Source organism: Tupaia chinensis, unplaced genomic scaffold (assembly GCF_000334495.1).
Source record: "Tupaia chinensis unplaced genomic scaffold, TupChi_1.0 Scaffold000423_1, whole genome shotgun sequence".
NCBI classification, from domain to species: Eukaryota; Metazoa; Chordata; class Mammalia; order Scandentia; family Tupaiidae; genus Tupaia; species Tupaia belangeri.
In genome coordinates this window covers 3,082,313-3,104,959 of record NW_006159928.1, presented here as the reverse complement: position 1 = coordinate 3,104,959, position 22,647 = coordinate 3,082,313, and the positions used below count along the sequence as shown (strand labels likewise).

The 22,647-nt window shown below is 36.4% G+C and overlaps 1 protein-coding gene across 1 annotated transcript; it reads left to right on the top strand.

The window, feature by feature from the left end:
• The first annotated feature begins 1,971 nt into the window (after positions 1-1,971).
• KERA (keratocan) lies at positions 1,972-9,968 on the top strand. The gene is made up of 4 exons (XM_006154819.2): positions 1,972-2,092; positions 2,263-2,313; positions 3,666-4,559; positions 9,113-9,968. Exons 3-4 carry the CDS (start codon positions 3,674-3,676, stop codon positions 9,283-9,285), a joined length of 1,059 nt encoding a protein of 352 aa, XP_006154881.1. The 5' UTR covers positions 1,972-2,092; positions 2,263-2,313; positions 3,666-3,673; the 3' UTR covers positions 9,286-9,968.
• The last annotated feature ends 12,679 nt before the right edge of the window (positions 9,969-22,647 follow it).

Below are 22,647 nucleotides of genomic sequence, written 5' to 3'. Positions count from 1 at the left end.
ATAATGGGCTCATGCAGGAAATTAGTCTAGATAAAGAAGAACACAGAATCTAAAGAGTTCTATATGCTAGGAACCTTTTTAAAATGTTAGAACGATGAAATAAGTTCAGCCACAGTAGTGTAGCAGTAGTAAAATGCTCTGTTTTCATAGACTTGTGCAAGCCAGGTAGGTGCATGTGCCAATGATCCTGGCTCCTGAAAAGCAGGCCAAAGAGAGTGCAGTGTGAGACCTTGTTGAAGTGTTGTCTTTCTCTCTTTCAAGAAATAAATACACTTTAGGGAAAAAGAAAGGGGAAATGGAAAACATCAAGATAGAAACAGAAGTCACCAGAAGAGAAGAGAAACACTAGGGTAGAATAATGTCAGAAAAACAAGGAGGAAGTTTTAATAAAAGGGGCAGGTCAGCATTGTCAAATAAGCTAAACACTAGAAGACTTTACTAGATTAGTAAGTAACTTACAGATTTTTGTCAGAGAAATTTTAGGGAAGCGGAAATGGAAATCACGTATTGGTGGGTGAATCTTGTGTGGAATGGTGAACAGAAATAGATTGGAGGCAGCTAGTTTACTATCATTTTCTCCCTCAATGAACACGTAGCAACACTTGTGAAATAAAATTAAGAAATGTCTGAAATCAGTTTGACTAAAAACTAAAAATGAAGACATAAGATAATGGCTGGAGACCACTGTGCAGATTTGAAAATCATCAGTTTATACCCCTAGTGTTTCAGAAAAGAAGAGAAGGGAGAAAAGAAAAATAGTGCAGTAGAGAGAGGAGACAATTGTGAGAAAGCAAATAACAATGGTTGTTTTTCTTAAAATATGAGTGTGTCTACAGGGCCCCTAAAAGATTGTCTGAATCACATCATAATCTACAAAAGCCTTACACCTGAAAGTATTTTTCAATGGCGAATATACCACTATTACCAATGATAGGCTGACATTTTTAGTCATTTACTGCCAGCTAGGGCTGTCCCATGAGGTAATCCATCTCTGTTTTATAGACAAGAGAGCTCTCCCTGGCTAATTCCTGTGTTTAAGAGAGAAGAAAGAGGTGGTTCAGGAAAGGTCCTTTAAGTTCAATATTCTGCTCTCTCTTTGATAATTCTCATGTATGCAGTGGTGAATAAGTCATATAAATTGAAGTGCTTGATCCCAGAGTAAGATAGGTTTTGAAAAAACAAAAGGGTTATAATCATTTAACTATATAAGGTCTGAAATGAGATTTTTCTTGTGTATGTGTGTGTGTGTGTGTGTGTGTGTGTGTGTGCGTGTGTGCATGTGTCTTTCCTAAAAACATAACAATTTTTTTCTTGAATATAAGAAATTGAAGACACAGTATCCTAGGCATGTGTTAAAAGAAAAAACATAGCTGTGTAACAGAATGTCATGTAAGGGACTAAATGTAAGACATGTGTTATATTATAATGAGTTAAAAATCATCCCATTTAAATAATCACTTGGAATAAATTATTTAAAAAATAGAGTAAGAAATAATTATATAAAAAGTACTACATAAAACAAAGCATTATCACCTTGTTTGGTACAAAATCTGGTTGACTGTCCAAATATATTTTAAATTTTTCAAATACATTTTTTTTTCTATCTCTTTTGCCCTTAATCAAACATATTCCAGCATCTGTTTTATATCAGAAATGAATAAAATATGTCTACATGAACAGAGGGCATTGGCTGTTGTTTCTTGTATTTAATTAGGATAAAAAGATCATTTAGTGGAAAATGCTCTAAAACCTACTTTTTATACTTGGAATTTAAACTCTGCCTTCAGTGGCAGATAGATCTGCTGATAGATCAGGTCTAGACATCAGTATCTCAGAATATCTTTGGAGCTGTAAATTAAGACTGCAAAATTGTCCCAAATTTTTGTCATAGGTTTTCGAGATTAAAGTAAGGCTTGTTTTTGCTGGGCTGCTAAGTATCAAGGTACTGTGTTGTTGGAGGGGTTAATGCTGGAGCCACTGCGCATATATATTACGGAAGATTCAGAAACACGACAGTGAAGCCGGGTCAATCCATTACTGTGAATGAGCATTGACCAATAGAAAAGGAAGAAGAAGATCCAAGAAGGCTGAGGTAAGCAGTCTGAAGCCCTGTCAAAGTACAAACAATAGATCAAAAGGTATCCATGGTGTCTGGTCAGAGTGGGTTTTATTTGTTCTCACAGGACGTTTGACAGCTTAAAGTAAAAACAAATTGTTATAGTCAAAGATTTTTTTTTTCCTTTTCCTCTTAACTGATTTTAGCCAACTTCAGACCCAGACAGAAGACTCAACAGTATATTCCTGGAAGGCAAGGTAAATTATTTTGTATTTTTAAAACTTAAAGTTAAGAATCCAAAGTTCTGATTCATTGCTACAGGGTTATAACTTCAATAACTAAAGCAAATCCCTATTCTGAGGGGAGGGGGGAGTTTCTTTTAATGTGTCTCTGTGGGAATTTGGCCAGAGTAGCATTTTGCAATTGCAGAAATCTGACAGCTTGTGGAAACAGCTCTGCACTTGTCATTTCTGAAATTTAATAGCAAAACTGAAAGATCAGCATTTTGTAAATGAAGCTGATTTTATCTTTTCTTGGGGAATCAGTAAAATTTATTCCGTTCTTGTTATCAGATGCTTTAACTAAATATACATTGGTTAGAATTTTACAGTTTTATGTATGTATATACCTATGTATACATATACACACATATATCATAGATGTGAATATGTTTAACATATATGTACAACTATAGTTTTGTATCAGAATAGTTCTTTGTGCCTATAACATTTGGTGATATTTAGTGTGTTTTCAATGTGTCAAATATTAGTAAGTGTTAATTTATTCTTTGTTATTATTGATACTAGAAATATGGATATAAAGGAATTCTCTACTTGTATCCTAAATATGATTTTGTTCTATTTTGTTTATTATAAACTATAATAATGCCATAGTTGAATGCATCACTTATGTCACTGTGACCTACTCGACTCTACAGATTAAACTTGGTCTATTAGAGCTTATAATTTAGTTTCTTCACTGAACAACTTGATTCTATACTTATAATTATAGAAGCCTTCTCCCCCCAATAACACTTACCTCAGAAGTTAATCAACAGAATAAGAGACTAATCAATGCTTTTCTTTAAGTCTTATAACCTTCTTTCACAATAAACTGCTAAAATGCTCTTTGATTTCTTCATTTCTCTGGTTCAAGGGCCAAAGAGAATGTGAAATATCATCCAGATGTTCTGCTCATTTAGGAGTAAAAGCAAAAGCATATGTCTACCTCTTAGAAACACAGACTCTAGAGTTATTAAGGATCACTTTTTGTACTCCTGTATTCAACTACTGGTTTCAGTTAACTTTCCTGAATTAAGTAGCAAGAAAGGGAAAAAGCACTTACTTCAGCTAAAATTTGCTTTCTATTTCTCAGTTTTTATTGTGACTGGGTTATGCCAAAAAGCTATAAGTTTGTGAATTTTGAATTTTGAAAAATAGTTGGCATATGGTGTCTAATAAATAAATGTATATTAATTAATATCCAGGTATGAAATATTTGTATTTCTTCACTTCTCAAAGAAACAACATTTACTGGTCATTTGAATGCACATAATTACCTAAAGACTAAGACCTTCAAATAGCTAACAGTTTTGTCTCCTATTCTTTAGGTACTATAATGGCAACCACAATCTGTTTCTTCATTGGGGTGTTATTCATAACAGATACTGTATGGACTCAAAGTGTGAGGCAGGGTTATGAGGTAAATGATCCAGATTATTGGGCTATGCATGACTTCGATTGTCCCAGGGAATGCTTCTGTCCTCCTAGTTTCCCTACTGCTTTGTATTGTGAAAATCGAGGTCTGAAAGAAATCCCTGCTATACCTTCAAGGATCTGGTATCTTTATCTTGAAAATAACTTGATAGAAACAATTCCTGAGAAGCCATTTGAGAATGCCACCCAGCTGAGATGGATAAATCTAAACAAGAACAAAATAACCAACTATGGAATTGAAAAAGGAGCCTTAAGTCAGCTGAAGAAGCTGCTTTTCTTATTTCTAGAAGATAATGAGCTAGAGGAGGTGCCTTCTCCATTGCCAAGAAGTTTAGAACAATTACAATTAGCTAGAAACAAGGTTTCCAGAATTCCTCAAGGGACCTTCAGCAATCTGGAGAACCTGACCCTTCTTGATCTACAGCACAATAAACTATTAGACAATGCCTTTCAAAGAGATACCTTCAAAGGACTCAAGAACCTCATGCAACTAAATATGGCTAAGAATGCCCTGAGGAATATGCCACCAAGATTACCAGCCAATACAATGCAATTGTTTTTAGACAACAATTCCATTGAAGGAATACCAGAAAATTATTTTAATGTGATTCCTAAAGTGGCCTTCTTGAGACTAAACCACAATAAATTATCAGATGCAGGTCTCCCATCAAATGGTTTTGATGTATCATCAATTCTAGATCTTCAACTATCTCACAATCAGCTCACCAAGGTTCCCAGAATCAGTGCTCATCTACAACACCTTCACCTTGATCACAACAGAATTAGAAGTAAGTAAATTTAGTGCAGTCAACAAAATAGAATAATCTCCTCTTTCCTGAAAGTGGTTTTTAATAAAGGAATGAGAAATGAGTAAAAAATATTTGAAGGTAGAGATGCCAACAAAGGGAGTAGTGGTTGTAGAAGGTATAAGCTGGAAACATTAAAGATACAATTATGCCTAAGATAGGCTGGACCTGGTGTGGAAGGGGGGCAATATCTTGGTTTAGCCACAGTGTATTGATACCCAGCCTGGAACCTATCTATTCATCTTTAACCCTAGTCTTATCCCTTAGGAAGATCATCTTGGGGAGATTTCTCCTGAATACATTTATAAAATACATTACTAAAACAAGATTCAGTCAGAAAGTAACATAATAGTAAGGTTGTGCTGCCTGGTTACTACTTTTCCTTTAAGCAAGTAATCGCACAAATGTATTTATAAGAATAGGCTATTTTCACTAGCTATTGCTCAGTTATTCAGTTTTTTTTCCAGCATTCTTGAGAGGAATGAAATGTCAGGCTGCTTCCATAGTAGCTGTTTTTCCATGTGACCAAACGTACTGTTTAATCCTGCAGTCAAGAGTACAAGATGAAACAAACAAGCAAAATAGTTAACAGACAAACCTGTTTAACTGAACCAATAGTGACCTAAATAGTCAATATTTTCCTGATGAGAATTCTGTGCTACAGAAAGATTCCTTGTCTGACAACAAAAGCTCCACTAAATATGGATGTGGGAAGTTCATTTCCCCAAGAGCCCTGTTTGTGAATGGGGTTTCTACCCTGAGAATTTGAGAATAAGGGTATTTAGTAATGAGGTAGCAATACTCAAAACAGTCGAGAAATACAGAACTATGTCCTTCTATCTATACTTTAGAGGTTTTCAAAGTGTTTTCCCATACAGTTTTTAGTTTTCAATTGTTCTCATTTGCTAGCATGCCTCAGAATCACCTGGAAGGCTTGTAAATCACAGGTTGGGTCCCATCCTCAGAGTTTCTGACTCAGTAGGTCTAGGGTGGGGCCTAATGATTTAGTTTCCAGGGAGTAATGAATGCTGCTGGCCCAAGAATTAATTGAGAACCCTAATTGATCGTTATAAGAGCTTTGTATGATTTTGTTAGGAATTTCTCAAGAAGGAGAAACTGAAACTCAGGTAGATGAGCATATCTTTCCAAGGACAGAGTAAACACGATACCTAGGACCTGAGACTCAGGTTTTTCATCTTAAGTCTTTTCTTCTTTCTACCCACAATATAATAACAATACTACTTTCTTACATTCCTAGAATTTTCAAACTCTGCCAGTGAAACAAGAATATTAATAAAAAATTGAGTTATTTGCTTCTTAATGTAGTTATCAAATGTGATCCTCTATCTCCCAAGAATATAAATGCAAAATAAGAATTCCTCTGGCTAGAATTATTGGCTCACAACTTATATCTCATGGTATTATAATAACTGTTAAAGTACTTAGTTCTTATTGCCACATAATCTACTCTCATTGCTAATAAAGTAGTTTCCAAGAGACATACCTTTCATATGAAACATATTCAGAATTTACAGGACAGTGAACTTTTCTCATGCATAATGATAGACATACTACCTATATCTTCTGAATACCATAAGGGACTTAAAATTTGCTAAAAATGTTTTCTACTATAACTACACTATAATTATGGTGTTCAAAATGTCATAATTAATTTATAAAAATGTAATTGAATTTAGAACACTTGTTTCTCATGTTCCACTGATGTAAACTTAAACTGATTATGGGACATGAGGGTGATATAAGTAAGGACTCACTCCCTCCAGTAGACAAGGGAACCAGTATATACTAAGCAGACCTCAGCTCTGCCAGTTACTTGCGGAGTACCATGTCCTTGCTAAGAACATGTCCTTACCTTTCTAACTACCATTTCCACAATGCCCTGATGGGGAGAAAAATAATATTGCCTGAAAAAGTTGTATGACCATAAAGTGGTAATGTGTCTGATAAAAATGACTTTATAACCACAAAAATACTATGTAAATATCAGTAATTTTTTTTTCTTTTTTTTTGGGGGGGAGAGCCTTTTGCTATAGGGTGCGTGCGTTCACCAGACAGACAGAGAGAGAGACAGAAAGAAAGAAAGGGAGTAATCACCCCCCAGGGGGGATGGCCACGCTGCAATCCCTTCTCCTTCATTCTCCTCTTGGGATCTTGGGCATGCACGCACACCCCCCCGGTGTGAGTCTAAGCCACCAGATCTGGGACTCGAACCGTGGTTGACCACGTGTGAGTCCAGCGACATAGCCATTACACTAACTGCTGGTCCCAGAAATTTTTTTTTAAAAAAAAGTATTTTTACTTATATTTTTCATGAGTATGTAAAAGACAGCAGCCCAGGCAGGATCTTCATGCCATGATTTACCCCAGCTTTCATCTAGCCCAGGCTTATGGGCATACATGTCTTGGTCTACTCAGGGAGATTGCTGGACTTGAACTAGAAACCTCCTCACGTGGGATGGCCTCATTGAGTGTCTTGGTGTTTTGTCTCACCACTATGCCATCATCTGGACCCTGAGTCATTATTTTTATCAAGCTGAATTCACAACATGGCATAGGTCAGAGCAAAGAAAGTTATTGTATGCAAAAAAATTACTAAGTACAACATAAATCTGTGTGCAATAATAGGACACAAAGAATGGGCATTGTCTAAGTCAGCTATGTCTAATCTGGGAAGGTCTCTCATTTAAGATGCTTTCAGGGACCAGGAGATGGAGTAGTGATTATGTTGCTTGATTCCCATGTAGTCGACTGAGTTTCAAGTCCCAGACTCGGCAGCTTAACACTCATGCTGGGTGCGTGTAGGTGAATGCCCAAAATCCTGAGAGGAGAATGAAGGAGAAGGGATTGCAGTGTGTCCATACCCACAGGGGTTGGTTTTTCATTTTCTGTCTCTCTGTCTCTGTCTCACCGTGAAGTACACACACCCTATAGCAAAAATCCCTAAAAATAAAAAAAGAATACTTTCAAAAAAGGAAAAGGGAATTTTTTTTTAAGAGTGTGTGGTGTATACCATGTTGGGTAAAATCTCTGTAAATCTGAATGATGTATAGCAAATGAATGTATAATAATAATAAATATTGATAAAAATTACAAAATAAAAAATAAGGAAAAAAGAACTTAAAGGCAGTATGTGGATTCACAGTTGAGATCAGCTTTTACACATTTCTCTGATATTTGTTAGTTTCATAAACCTCTCCTGAATATTTCTAAATCTCAGTATAATCATCGCTGCCAGGGGCCCTGTGCCAAGGCACAATTTCTCCCATCCTAACCATGTAAAAAGGCTGATAGAGTACTTGCTGGCTGAAATTCTTTCTAATTCAATTCTTGGCAAATGTTTCCTTTCTAATTAAATATATTTATGTATGGAGATTCAAGGTTGTTTTATGTTTACATATGCAAAGTTATATTAATTATGCCTTTTAAAAACATCATTATACCCTATTTTTCATCTTTTAAGTTCATTTTCAACTTTCCTTTATATTAGGCTGGCTTTCTACCTATTTATCAATCCATCCATCTATCCATGTACTTACTCTTTTTTTCCCTAAAGTTTTTGCCATAGAGTGTGAGCATTCACCTGAGAGAGACAGAAAGAGACCGGAGCAAGGAAAGTGAGAAAGCACCCCCCACCCCCAGAGGGGATAGCTACATCATAATCCTTTCTCCTCCATTCTCCTCTTGGGATTTTGGGCACATACGCACATGCACCTGGCATGATTTTTAAGCTGTCAGGTCTGAGATATGAACCACAGTCAGTCATGTTGGAGTTCAGCACCTTAACCACCATGCCAACAGCTGGTGCCTACTTATCCATTTTTTTTTTAATACTAGGTCTGAATTGTTGTCTTCATCTCTAATACCCTAAATACTACCCGTCTCATCCTATAGTTATCCAAATATACCTTTTCTCACCTACAAGCTTAAAAGACAAGTAATATTTTCTCTCTCTCTCTTTTTTTTTTTTAATAGGATTTTTTCATAGGGCATGTGCATTCACCTGAGCAAGACAGAGAGAGCAGTAAGGAAAGTGAGAAATCACCCCGAGGGTGGAGAGGCATTCCACAATCCCTTCTCCTCCATTCTCCTGCTGGTGGGATTTTAGGTACAAATGCACATGCGCCTGGCATAATTTTCAAGCCACATGGGCCAGGACTTGAATTGTGGTCAACCACATGGGAGTCCAGCACCTTAACCACCATGTCACCTGCTGGTCCCAACAAGTGATATTTTTTACACCATTGTTTACATCACATCTCCTAACCATATTTTTTTTTCTGGTGTTCTATACTAAGTGTAGCAGAACATGGAGTGACATGATTGCATGTATATCACATACTTTTCCAAGGTTACTTTTATAAAACAGATATGTACCATCCGTAATTTACACAAAAATTGTTTGTATTTCTACACTTTCATAAGTCTGGCTACTGAGCCTTCCAGAGTACCACTGCAATGGTTTTTCGGTCTTCCCATCTGTAATTCCAATTCATTCACTCACTCTGTCTTCACAGGTGTGAACGTCTCTGTAATATGCCCTAACCCTACCACCCTGCCTGAAGAACGAGATTCTTTCAGTTATGGACCTCATCTTCGCTACCTCCGTCTGGATGGAAATGAAATCAAACCACCAATACCAATGGATTTAATGAACTGCTTCAAGCTTCTTCAGGCTGTCATTATTTAAACACATCCTTATCAAGTCTAAAATTGACTTAATGAGCTAATGTTTCTAATATAAAAATTAACCCAAATTAATTGAAATCAATTTAACCATATGTAGGTTTATGACTAATGTTACATTTCCAATTGCTCTTGACTACAATTTTTATTTGTGCAGCTTATTAATTTTTTTGTATTCAAAGATGCTTTTGCCAATGACATGCAGCTCAGAAGGTATTAATTTGCCTTTCTTCAATTAATAAATCAGACACAGAGTTAAGATACTTTATCAACTCAAAGATAGTTCTTTTTGTCTCTTTTACAGCTTCTTATTTGATACCAAATAAGGCAATTACATTGTTATACAATAGAAAGGACATATTGTGCATGTTTAAAATTACTTATGTAGATACTATATTTACAGTATAAATTCAGTAATCAAACAGGAGGTAGGAAGATCTGGAAAAAATGAAACAATGAGATGTTTCTTCATTGTAACTACAATGAAATATATACAGATTGCCAAGTAGCTTTTGGAGGTCCAAGTTCGATATGTAGCTCAAGAATCAAATTCTTAAAAACAGAAGAGTTCTATTCATTTAATAGCAACTAAAGAAGCCACAATCATTTTCAGTTTGCTACAGTTTCTGGTAGTTCTTCTTAGATGTATTACACTTTATTCTAACAATTAAATAAGTCCTAAATTTTACATTTATGGTAAGACATTTCCATTTCTCATAGAATCTTAGTGTTTCAACACTTGAAATTCACTTGAACGGCAAATTGTTCAGTTCTTCTATTTGCTCATGTGTTTTTTTTTTTTTGATTTTCTAAATAAAGATAGTGAGTACTCTCTAACAAAACAGAAGTAAAGTGTTTATTTCAAGGATATTATTCACAAGTTTCATTTAAGAAAAAGTGCCATAGTAAAAGTTATTTCCATTTTCTAGCATATGTCTTAAGCATGCTTTTCATATATCTTGTTTTTTTTTTTTTTTTATTTCCATCCAGCAAACTCAAGAAAAAGTTTATGGGACCAGCACTTGGCGTAATGACTATGTCACTGGGACTCCCGTGTAGTCGACCATGGTTCAAGTCCTGGACTTGGTGGCTTAAACTCACAGTGGGTGCAATGGGTGCATGCTCAAGATCCCAAGATGAGAACGGAGGAGAAGGGAAAGCACCCACCCCAGGGGAGGGTGATTTCTCACTTTCTGTCTCTCTGTCTTCTGGCAAGTGCATGCGCCCTATAGCAAAAACCTCTCCCACATACACAGTAAAAAAAAAAAAGAGTTATATATGCAAGTAAAATTCTAGATTTTAAAAATGTACAATTTGGGACCAGCAGATGGCGTAGAGGTTATGTTGCTGGATTCCCACATGGCCAACCACAGTTTGATTGTCACATCTGGTGACTTTAAAATCACACTGAGAGTGTGTGTGTGAGTGCCCAAAGTTTCTAGGAGAATGGAGAAGAGATTGCAGCATGGTCATCCCCCGTGGGGAGTGATTTTTCAATATCCCTCTCACTGTGTCTTGTCTCTCTCTCCCCAGTGAGTGCACACATCCTAAGGCAAAATCCTCTAAAAATAAAAACAAAATTTAAAAAGTCCAATTGGTTACTTTACCTTCTGTCTTATCAGAAACCTAATGTTTAATTCCATAAGATAAATTCCCAGAAAGAGAATACAAAGTCATTACTGCCTACTTATTTTGACAATAAACCCTCTTTGGGTGAGTGAAAAGAACTGATTAATATACTTTGAACATAGTTTTTAAAGAAGCTTATTTATTTCTTCCATGAGCAAGAGAAAGAGGGAGCATACCGCCCCCCTCCATAAGGGTCTTGATGTCGCTATTAAATGGCAGCCTCAGCCAGCCCCGGAACATGGGCATGTGAGTATTCAATGTGTAAAGCAGTGCTTCCAAGCACCAAGGACTGGCCTTATAGAAAACAATCCCTCAACTGATAGGTGTGTGTGTGTGTGTGTGTGTGTGTGTCTGTCTGTCTGTCTCCTGGATGACCCAAGTGTGTGTGTGTGTGTGTGTCTGTCTGTCTCCTGGATGACCCAAGCGCACCACATTCACAGTATACTCCATTTCCACCACTACCACATTACCATATATGGTGAAATAATCACACAACAATATAGGGTTTGTGCTCTGATGAGAATCCAATACCATTGCTGATGACAGGAAGCGGAGCCCAGGTGGCAATGAGAGTGATGGAGGACGGCTGCAAACACAGATGAAAACTTGTTGACTCACCCACAGGACCCCTCCTTTACCCCATGGCTAGAGAAGAAAGGTGCCAAGAAGCCACAGATTGGCACTGGTTCATGATCTAGGAGTTGAGGAATCAGTATACAGAGATGAATTTAAATGTGAACCTGGGAGGCCAGTGGATGGCATAACAGTTATGTAGCTGAACTCCCACATGGCCTGCTACAGTTACAGCCCTGATTCTGGTGGCTTCGAAATCACACCAGGCACATGTGCAAGTGTGCCCAATATCCTGGGAAGAGGATGGAGGATAAGGGATTTGGCCATCCCCTCTGAGTGGGTGATTTCTCCCTTTCCCTCTCTCTATTTCTGTCCTTCTCTCTCTCTCTCTCCTGCAAATGCATGTGCTCTAAGGCAAACACCTCTTTAAAAAATGTTAACTTGGAACTTTCCCATGTGGTCAGCCTTGAAGGGGGTTTTACCAATGCACCACCATCCCATCCTTGAACATACTTTTTAAAATGTTGGTCAAAGGCAAGAAATTGAATTAATTGACATTACAAAAAAAAGGACATATGTATTTAAAAAGATCTCAAAGCACATAAATAAAGTTATAAAAATTATTTCATACAAATAGAAGTAGAGATCACTAGACTGGGAGAAAAAAAAAAACAATGTGTTGAGTGTGATATAGTAACTTTAAATACTTGAAAACTTGTCATGTGTAAAAAGGACAAACCATATGCCAGAAATCTTCAAAATGAAGGTTATACTATATAGGTGAGTGACATTTATGCTTTTTTCTATTTTATGTTGTTGCCAGGAGATATGTGTGCTCACCAGAGAAACAGAGAGAGAGAGAGAGACAGAGACAGAGAAAGAGAGACAGAGACAGAGAATGGGAAAGTGAGAAATCACTCCCCTAGGGATGAGGATTTTCTTTATTCTCCTCTCTAGATTTTAGGTGCACATACACATGTGCCTGGTATGAATTTCAAGCCACCAGGTTCAGGACTAGAACTGTAGTCAGCCATGTAGGAATCCAGTGCCTTAACCACCATGCCACCTGTCAGTGCTAGGCATCACATGTCCAGCTAAGACATAATTTTTTAATAATTATTCATAGTTGCTCAGCAATGAAAGAAACCTTTCCTGAGGTAGAGTTATCAATTGCTGACTCTGTTCAGAGAATGAATGATAATTTGAGAGGAAGGATCTAAAAAGTAAGAGTAATTTGGAAATTGCTGCAGTTTAAAATAAGAACAGATTCTTGAGGGGTAATTCCCTGTAGTAGATGAATATATAACATACATGTTAAAATTTTCTAGATTTAGTTAATCTATCTAACAATTTTGGAAGAATTCTGCATTTAACTATTCATATACTCATGAGGTAACAGTAGTTAGAGAGAGACCAAAGGAGAAGAATACAGGTATTATCTCAAATACTGACAAATGAAGCCATGTGGGGGGGGTGGAATGAGATTTCTATATGCCATTATTCTTTTCTTGGACTTTATATATATAAATATAAATAACAGATTCTCTAAAATTTTCTAGCATTATGCTGTTCTCTTGATATCCTTGATGTTATATACATGTGGCTATCAGAAAAATCTTTCAAGATATAACTAGAAGATAAGCTCAAGTCAATTTTTAAATTAGAGACTCTTAATAAATGTCTAATATCTCATTTTATGAATCAAACTAAACAAAAGACAAAAATGTAAGAACAGTATCTATGATCTCTCTATGTACATATCATGAACTTAATTCGCAGGCAAGTAGAAAAGATAAGATTTGGAAAAAAGGGAATATACAAGTAGAAGAAATAATTAATTTGCAAATAATAATGCTTCAAAAAAAAGATGGACTTTTGGTGGTGAGGACCTTGTGATGAAATTTGTTAATTTCCCCAAATCCTATTGAAAAAAAAAAAAAGCAAAAATTACAAACTAGGTAGAACTGGCACGGTAAAGGAAAATTTCCTTTTATTGAAGATGAGATCTTCAATAAAACAGATGTCAAAAAAGTCCAACAAACCCTGAAACACAGTTGAGTGCAAGTGTGTTTGCATGTCTAAAATATTTTTTTAAGTTTTTTTTTCTTTCATACTCTTACACACACACTTCACCTTTAACCACTAAAATGTGTGGGGGCGAAATCACAACCAGCAGGGTTCATAATTCAATTCAATGCTGACACTACCAGGAGATACCATTAGATCCCAAGGTTAAAGGCTCAGTCCACCGGACTGCCTTCCATTGCAAGTAGCAGATTGCCACCTACACTTCTGATTAATCAAGTATAAATCAGAGTTCCCATGACCTCCTCCTCAGGTTTGATTAATTTTCTAGTATGGCTCACAGGTGTAGAGGAAGATTTTCTTAACAGTTATTGTTTTATAAAAAAGGTCAGTGCAGAAGATACAAAAAGAAGAAATATATAGGGCAATGCCTGTGGGAAAAAGCAGAGAGCTTCCATGAGTTCTCCAGGTGCACCACCCTCTACGTACCTCCATCTGTTTAGTCTGGAAGCTCTCTGACCCCTGTCCTTTAGGGTTTGTGGAGACTTCACAATGGAGGCTTAAATGATTATATAAATGGTCACTGGTGGCCATGCTTCTCCTACTTTCCCCCCTAGAGGGTATGGTGATGGGGAAAATTTAAAGTTCCAGTCCTCTAATCACAAGGCTTGCTCCCCTGGCAACCACCCCCCATTCTAAGGTTATCTGGAAGGTGCTTTGTTAGAATGAAAGATGCTCCTATTGCCCAGGAAATTCTAAGGAATTGGGCATTCTGTGCCAGATATTCCTCAAGAAATTACAAAGGTCTTGAGAGCTTAGTCTCAGGAACCAAGGTGAAAGATCAAATTTAAGAAGAAAAGACTCTCCTCATCGATGAGGTGTTTAGGAGTTCTACATCAGCAAATTGAGGCAAAAACATACATATATATCTATAGATATAGATATAGATATAGATATATATATCTTGGGGAGGAAGTTGTTGGAAAAGTCCCTATGCATTTTTGCATAGAAAAATAGATGTGTGTGTGTGTGTATTTATTGGAAATGTCATGACTCATTTTCACATAGAAAACATAGAAAAATACCTTATGATTTTTATGATGACTATATATACACTATATATATATACACACACACATGCATATACACTATACACACATATACACATATATCTATAATATGTATATATTTAATATAATTAATATAATATAAATAATATGTATATAATTTTATATATAATATGTATGTATATTAAAGTGCTCTAAAAGCCATGCATTATACATTTCCTTGGAGGAATACAAAATTTATGGCTATGTTTATATGTCGTATAGAGAGGCTACATATTTTTTTTCAAAGTTAAACAATCTTACAAGTACAGAATGTATAGCTGCCAAACTATACAAGGGAAAATCAAATGACACAGTATTTATGGAATTCAAAAAAAGAAAACAATCAAAAGTTTACAAAAAGATAAGTAGAAAGCACATAATAAAGTGGTACGTACAGTTGACAACACATTACCAATAATTACATGGTACGGTGGTTAAGAAATGCTTTGGAAAGAAAGATTGAAATTCAAGCTCAGCCTGAACCATTCACAATTTTTAAGAAATTTTTTTTATCACATTTTTAGAGAGAGTTGCTTTTTTATTTTATTTTATTTTTATTTTTTTGCTATAGGGTGCATGCAATCACTGGAGAGACAGAGACAGAGAGATAGAAAGTGAGAAATCACTCCCCAGGAGTGCAATCCCTTCTCCTCCATTCTCTTCTTGGGATTTTGGGTATGCATGCATATACACCTGGCATGAGTTTTAAACTGCCAGGTCGGGGACTTGAACCATGGTCGACTATGCGGGAGTCCAGCAATGTACCCATTATGTCATCTACTGGTCCCCCATTTACTAATTATTTGATTTTGACTAATATCTCAACATTTCTTCTTTTTTTTTTTTTTTTTTAGAGGTTTTTGCTATAGGGCGGGTGCGGTGCGAGAGAGATACAGAGAGACAGAAAGCGAGAAATCACCCCCCAGATGGGATGGCCATGCAGCAATCCCTTCACCTCCATTCTCCTCTCGGGATCTTGGGCACGCACATGCGCCCGGCGTGAGTTTCAAGCCACTGGGTCCGGGATGTGAACCGCGGTCAACTATGTGGGAGTCCAGCGACATAGCCATTACGCTAACTGCTAGTCCCCAATATCTCAACATTTCTAAGCAATAGATTCTGACCTGTAGGATGGAGAACAGTATTATTTATATTACTCGGTTGCTAAAGGTAAAGACAAAGAACAGAGGTGTAGATTTTATCATCCGATACAGAGAAAGTACTCAATAAACCATAGGTTGGAATTTTATTATTGACAGGGACTCTGGTATGCACAATAGCATGGATTCTCTCCTCCAGGTCAGACCGTTTTACAATAGAGAACAGAGAATGAGTTACTGAACTGATCCAACTTAAAGGTTTTCAGTTTGGGTCCGATGGAAAGGCAGGCAGTCAAGTCAAGTTGAAAGTGATAGACTAGGCTGGTGAGCCATGAGGTTGAGGTTGAATAGTGAAAGAAATGAAATAGGAGGGGACACATAATTAGGAGAAAAAGAATGATGACTCAGTATGATGAGGTAAATAACGAAGGGAACTAGGGTATACTTGAACTGGAAGAAAAAGTGATCTGAGCCTAGATGACCATCACTGGAGAAATGGTAAGAGGTCCGATGCTGAGAAAAAAAATAATAAATTCTGGGTGTGCCACAAAAAGAAACGGCCAAAGTAAAGAAGTCCAGTCACCAGGGCTGAAAGGTCAAGGAATTATGATTTTATAAGAATCTCAGATGCAAGAGCTCTCAGTTTATTTTAGCACCCTGGAGAGAAGAGTCAGCACAAAACAATACAATTTTTGAACAACGAAAATAGTTCAAGTATCTTTTTCAGGGTGATGCAGCTGCCAGACGGTAAATAAAGGATTCAAACCTGTAATGTGATTTCTGAGACCCTGCTTTGGGCCACTATGTTATACTGTTCCTACTGATAACTTATGCTAGTATAGCTGAAAAAAATATTAATGCAGTTCTTCCAGAATAACACATATATATTCATAGCATTTGATTATTATAATTTCAGCTTAACAATGAACAATTATTGTGTCCTACTGAATGTCTTGCATAATATCTGAAGAATTGATTATATCGAAGGAAATTTATGATTTTGCAGAGCAGTGAAATGTCCTATTTATCAAATACTCTAAAATATTTGTTTCTTATGCATCTGAGACAGATCTCAGAAAATCTCACTCAGGCTATTTCTATAGCATGAAGAGATAGAAAGTAATACATAAGCATGTGGCAGAATTCAAGACTATTAAGCAAATATGAAACATGTAATTTGCAAAATTGCAGGGTTATTACCTTCAAATTTGAATTTGTTGTTCTACCTTTCTCAAACTATTACTTTCTTCGTGACATTCAGCTGCATAAATAAAACCCAAGGGCAAAAACAGACTTGTCTGAGTTCTTAAATGTTTCTGAAGACAAGTTAAAATTGTCCTGGAAAAAGATCAGAACAGTAAAATGACTAGCAGTACTGTTGTTTGAAAAAAAATCTGAAAAGCTATCCATATGATATATTATGGTGCCAACAACAGTTTCCAGCAGGACAAGAGTCCTGCCATATATTCCATTCTCTGGTCTCTTAGTTGCATTAAAAATGACATAGCAACGTTTTTGGCTAGTGGAAGCATAAACTAGGGACAGAGCCCAGATTAAGAGGTAGGGCACTGCCTTCAGGAAAAAAGGAATGGGAGATGGGTCAAATAAGATAAAATCCTGCAAATTTAGATCATTTACACAGCATTTAGATAATCATCTTTGGAATGAATGTTTCTGTTGTGGATAAACATACATAAACTGCATTGCATGCACATGTGAAAAAATAGTTTATTTTTCTATAACCTGCCTGATCTTCCTCACATATATCTACCACTATTTGCAATAGTTGTTACTAATCTGGTTACTACTCAACTATATAAAATAGTTGCTATTTTATTATCAGATAACTCAGTCTACTATCTTTATAGGGGGAGAGGTATTTATTCCTCAGATGCCCCCTTTCTGTGCTCTCCATAAGAAGCATCTGTGCCGATGGCTATGACCCACTGATTCCTGGCTCAGGCATTCCAGCCTCCAGCCTTCAGCTACAGAATTAATCTATTTCATTTCAGCACAGCAACATCTCTAGTAAGCTTATCCCTTGCATTTATTTAATTAGCAGGGAAGGGACATGATTTGAGTGACTTAGTACTATTATGGTATTAAACTCAAGGATGGTGAGATATATTAGGCAAAGAATAGAGGATGTAAACTCAGACACAAATTAATTTGAATCCTAGATCTGCTAAGGGAACCTGAGCAAGTTATATAAACTCTTGGAACATTAATTCTTTAATTATAGTAGGTGACCTATATTAGGTATTTTCTTTTTATTTTTTCTTTTGTTTTACAACCAGCAAAGAGAATAAATTGTTCTTTACACAGTATTCCTCTGGGGATAAATCATAGTGTATTTACAAGACCTCAAATATAGGAGGTACTCAATAAATAAGAATATTATCATTACTATTAGTGTTATTATTTGAAATTTTTAAATATATGGTAAAGAGGTTTAGATATCAATCCATCTGAAAGAAATATGTGATTAAAGTAAAAATAGTAATATGTTGTTAACAGAATTTGGAGGCTTGGTATACAGGCATTCACTGTAAACTTCTAATTTTGGTGTTTGAAGTTTATTTTTTTAAATATTAATTTTTATTTTATTTGCATTTTGCTATATGGTATATACATCACTAAAGTCAGAGAGAAGGAAAGTGAGAAAGCACTATCCAAGAAAGATGGCCACACCTCAATCCCTTCTCCTCTATTCTCTTTTCGGGAGAATGCAAACACACGTGACTGATGTGTCTTCCAAGCTGCCAGGCCCAGGGACTTGAACACATAGTCAGCCATGTGGGATCCATCCACCTTAACCTCCATGCCATATGTTTTAGAATAAAATTTTAGAAAAAAATCTAAAATTAGAGAAAAGATTTGATTATTTATTAGCTCTTTTCCCCTCATGATATCATAGTGATTTGCAGAGTTTTCAAAATACTGATCACAATACTATAGCTATCTATAAGAATTGTCTTTATTTTGATGGAGATGTTTGGTGTGTACCCATACCATCTTCCTCTCATGAGGGACATATAGAATGATTAAACTTATCCTTCCCCTTGAAGGAAAGCAAAGAAGCCACAAGATATGTCTGGCCACTATGTGATAAATATAACTGACAGGTGTTACTTTCATGCCAAAGGTTTGCATCGTTCACACATAGCTCTCTTTTCCTCCCCACAGTTCCAAGGTGGCAGAGGCTCTGCTACTTTTTCAGTCTGGCTCTCTGGGGAACTGCTTGGGGTAGAGTTGCCCATCTCATTGGTGTAGGAATGGGTATCATTTGAGAGTGAGTCACTTTTTTTTTTAAGGTAGTATTAATGATGTCAAATTTTTTATTCATTATTGTAACATAACAGTCTCCCTTGCATATGCAAACCCTCCAGGGTTTACATATATTTTCAGTAACATTAATTAATAAATTCTAGAAACCTAGTGCTGGGACAAGCAGTTGGCATAATGGCTATGTCGCTGGACTCCCATGTAGTCGGTCGCAGTTCACATCCCGGACCCAGTGGCTAAAACTATTGCCAGGTGCGTGTGCGTGCATGTCCAAGAACCTGAGAGGAGAATAGAGGAGAAGGGATTGCGGTGTGGCCATCCCCCTGGGGATGATTTCTTGCTTTCTGTCTCTCTGTCTCTCTCTCTGTCTTTCTGGTGAGTGCACGTGTCCTATAGTAAAAACCTCTCCAAAAACAAACAAACAGACAAAAAACCTAGTGCTATATAATCAGTATAGTATTTGCAATTTAATTTTTAATTTGTATCCAAATGATATATGGGCTGGGTTAACAATCAAATAGCTAAGAAAGGCTTCCAATGACAACAAAAATTTACTACCCAACCTTTTCTATTCTAGTCTTTCTAAAAATAACCATTTAAAAAATGTACTGGTTTTATTTGTTATTGTAGTTATCACCATACTGTTAATCATATATTTTTATTTCTCTTCATTTAGTAACTTTAAGCTAGTTATATTGACTCTGTTATAAAAAATCATTCAGGATACTTCTAACTCTATACTCACTTCTTCCTAATTTTTATAGCAACATTTTTATTTGTATTTCTTTTTCTTTTAAATTGAAATAATTTATTTATTCCATGAGATAGAGGTATAGAGAGATGGGTAATCCCAACAGGATCTTCATGTTATGATCTTCCTTAGTCTCAGCTAACCTGGATTATAAGTATGTAAGTGTGCATACCTGAGCCTCAGGGAGGTTTTGGGATGCAAACTCAGGACATTTCCTATGTGGGTCCAGTTACATTACCACTGTACCACCACATCCAATTATTTCTATTTAACTTAGTGAACTTTGGGGAAAAATATTCTTTACACATCTATTTCCAATTTCAACAATTCTACAAGGCCATTTCAACCATTCTATCTGTGGGATGAAATAAGACTTTGACCCTTTCCTCTATTTTGCCATCATCTTCTGTTAGAAGTTGCTCAAATTTGCACTCTATTACGACAATTAACTGTGGAACCAACAGGTGGTGTGTGGGTTAAGGCACTGAATCCTAAATGGCCAGCTTTGCAGTTTGAGTCCCAGACCTAACAGCTTGAAAATCACACCAGGCATGTGTGCATGCATGCCCCCAAATTCCTGAAAGAATACCAGAGGAAAAGGGATTGTGATGTGGGTATCCGTCTGGGGATGATTTCTCACTTTCCTTCTTTCTCTCTCTCTTCAGTGAGCACACATGCCCTATGGCAAAAACTAAAAAAACTAAAAAGAAACAAAACAAAACAAAACAAAACAAAAAACAAACTCCATGTATTCCATGCTATAAGCTAATTCTAAATGTGATGTTAAAAACAGTTCTGTGTGTGAAATAATGACTATATGGATATTGTTGTTTTCCCCCAGGTTCTAATAATAGATTCTTCTTTTGTCTCTATCCCTTACCAGACATTGAACTAAAACCTTGTCCTCTCTGATTGAACAATTAACTCATTTCTTCAATACTATCTTGTTTCACTTTTCATCCAAATAAATGTTAAAATATGTCATCTACAGTTGACCTCCTCAATCTTGGCTATAATAGATTTATTCCTTTTCCAAATTCCAGACAGTGATTTCAGTGAGATTCTCAGAGGAAGGTGAGACAAATATGAGTAGAAAGTGTCTTCTCTGTCCATTATTACACATTAAAGATGAAAGGTCATGTAGCTGTTTGGAATCTTTCATCTGGAGTATCTACATGAATCCTGACATGGGAAGGAGAAGTGTATGGGACAGTGCTAAGAAGTGAGGGGTTAGAGGTAAGGGTGCACAGACTAGTATATTAGAAGGAAGCTACAGTAGGAAGTGGCTGTGACTATGCATGGTGCCTGAAGCTATCTAAAACCTAGATAAACTTGGTGGCATTTGGACTTGAACATGGAGAAGTAGTAGGTATTCATTTCACTTTGGGGAGATAAGTTCCCTTCAGTGACAACTAGTCTTAGACTTGTAGTAATATCTCATTGCTCCACTGGGTCTGTGTCATCAGCATTGCTAAGTGTTCCACTGATGTCAATCCGACAACCCCCACATCGCTTCTCCACATACTTTCATTCCCCATTTGCTGAATACTAGTAGGACTTCCTTCTAAGGATAAGATTTTTGTTTCTCAGTTAAATATAATAGTTACTTTGTAGCTGTTTCTCTTTATTTTCCCTCCCCAAATCTATGGATATCTAGACAACTTACTTAATTATTGCTACTTTCCAAATTTATGGTTAAATGGGCTTCTCTTTTCAAAACACTTAGATCCACATATTTCTTTGATATGATAGATATCTTTCTCTGCTGGAGCTCATAGCAAAATACCACAAACTGGGTGGTCTCATCAGCAGAAATCTACTTTCCAACAGATCTGGAGGTTAGGAAGTCCACATTAAATTTGGTTTCTTCTGAAATCTTCTTCCTTGGTTTGTAAATGGCTGCCCTCTCCCTGTGTCTTGCTAAGGTTCCTCCTCCTCTGTGTGTGCACAGCCTGTGTGTCTCTCAGCATGATAGAATTTCATTTTGTAAGGACATAAATCAGATTGAATTAGGACCCAACTTAAGGGCCTGACTTCAATGAAATCACCTCTTTAAAGACTTCACTTTCAAATATAGTGACATTCTGAGGTACTGGGGGTTAGAGATTCAACATGTAAATTTTGAGGGTACACAGTTCATTTCACAACAGTAGTTATGTGCTATGGTTTAAATGTGGTCTCTCTTAAATTCAGGTGCTGAAACTTAATAGACCATTTGATGGTATTAAGAGAAGGGCCTTTAAGAGTTTATTAGATCATATGGAGCTCCTGCCTCATGAACTGAGGCCTTTATAAAAAACAAACAAACAAACAAATAAAAACCTTCATGCAGTGTTTAGCTTCTTGCCCTTCCAACTTTAGGCCTATGAGGACACAGAGTTAACTCTTCTCAAGAGGATGCAGCAAGAAGCTGCCACCTTGGAAGCTGAAATGTCAGTACCCTTGCTGGCTGGCAACTTGATCTTGATCTTGTCCTCCTAACCTCCAGAACTTTCTAAACTACCCAGTCTTAGGTATTTGTTGTGGCAGTACAAATAGACAAGGAGATCATCTGGTAAAAGAAGTGTTTCCTTTTCTTAAGTATTTTATTGAGAAACTAATAGACATACACAGCAATAAACTATATATGGATTTGTCTGATCTTTTTGCAGCTCAACCTTCACTACTCAAAATTCATGCCAGGAGTTTTTAGTGCTTTTAGGACAATCTGACAGCATTAAATAGATAAAGCTTTTTCTTTTTCTTTTTTCTTTCTTTCTTTTGTTTGTTTGTTTATTTATTTATTTATTTATTTATTTATTTATTTATTTATTTATTTATTTATGAAAGAGAGACACACACACAGAAAGACAAGAGTCTCACACCATAATCCCTCTTCCACTCAACCACCCTTC

What these genes read in the sequence shown, in the direction of transcription:
- KERA (XM_006154819.2), top strand. Translation starts at nt 3,674, where the DNA reads ATGGCAACCACAATCTGTTTCTTCATTGGGGTGTTATTCATAACAGAT. An exon ending in TGATCACAACAGAATTAGAA is followed by an intron (nt 4,560 to 9,112) that starts GTAAGTAAATTT and finishes CTGTCTTCACAG; the next exon opens with GTGTGAACGTCTCTGTAATA.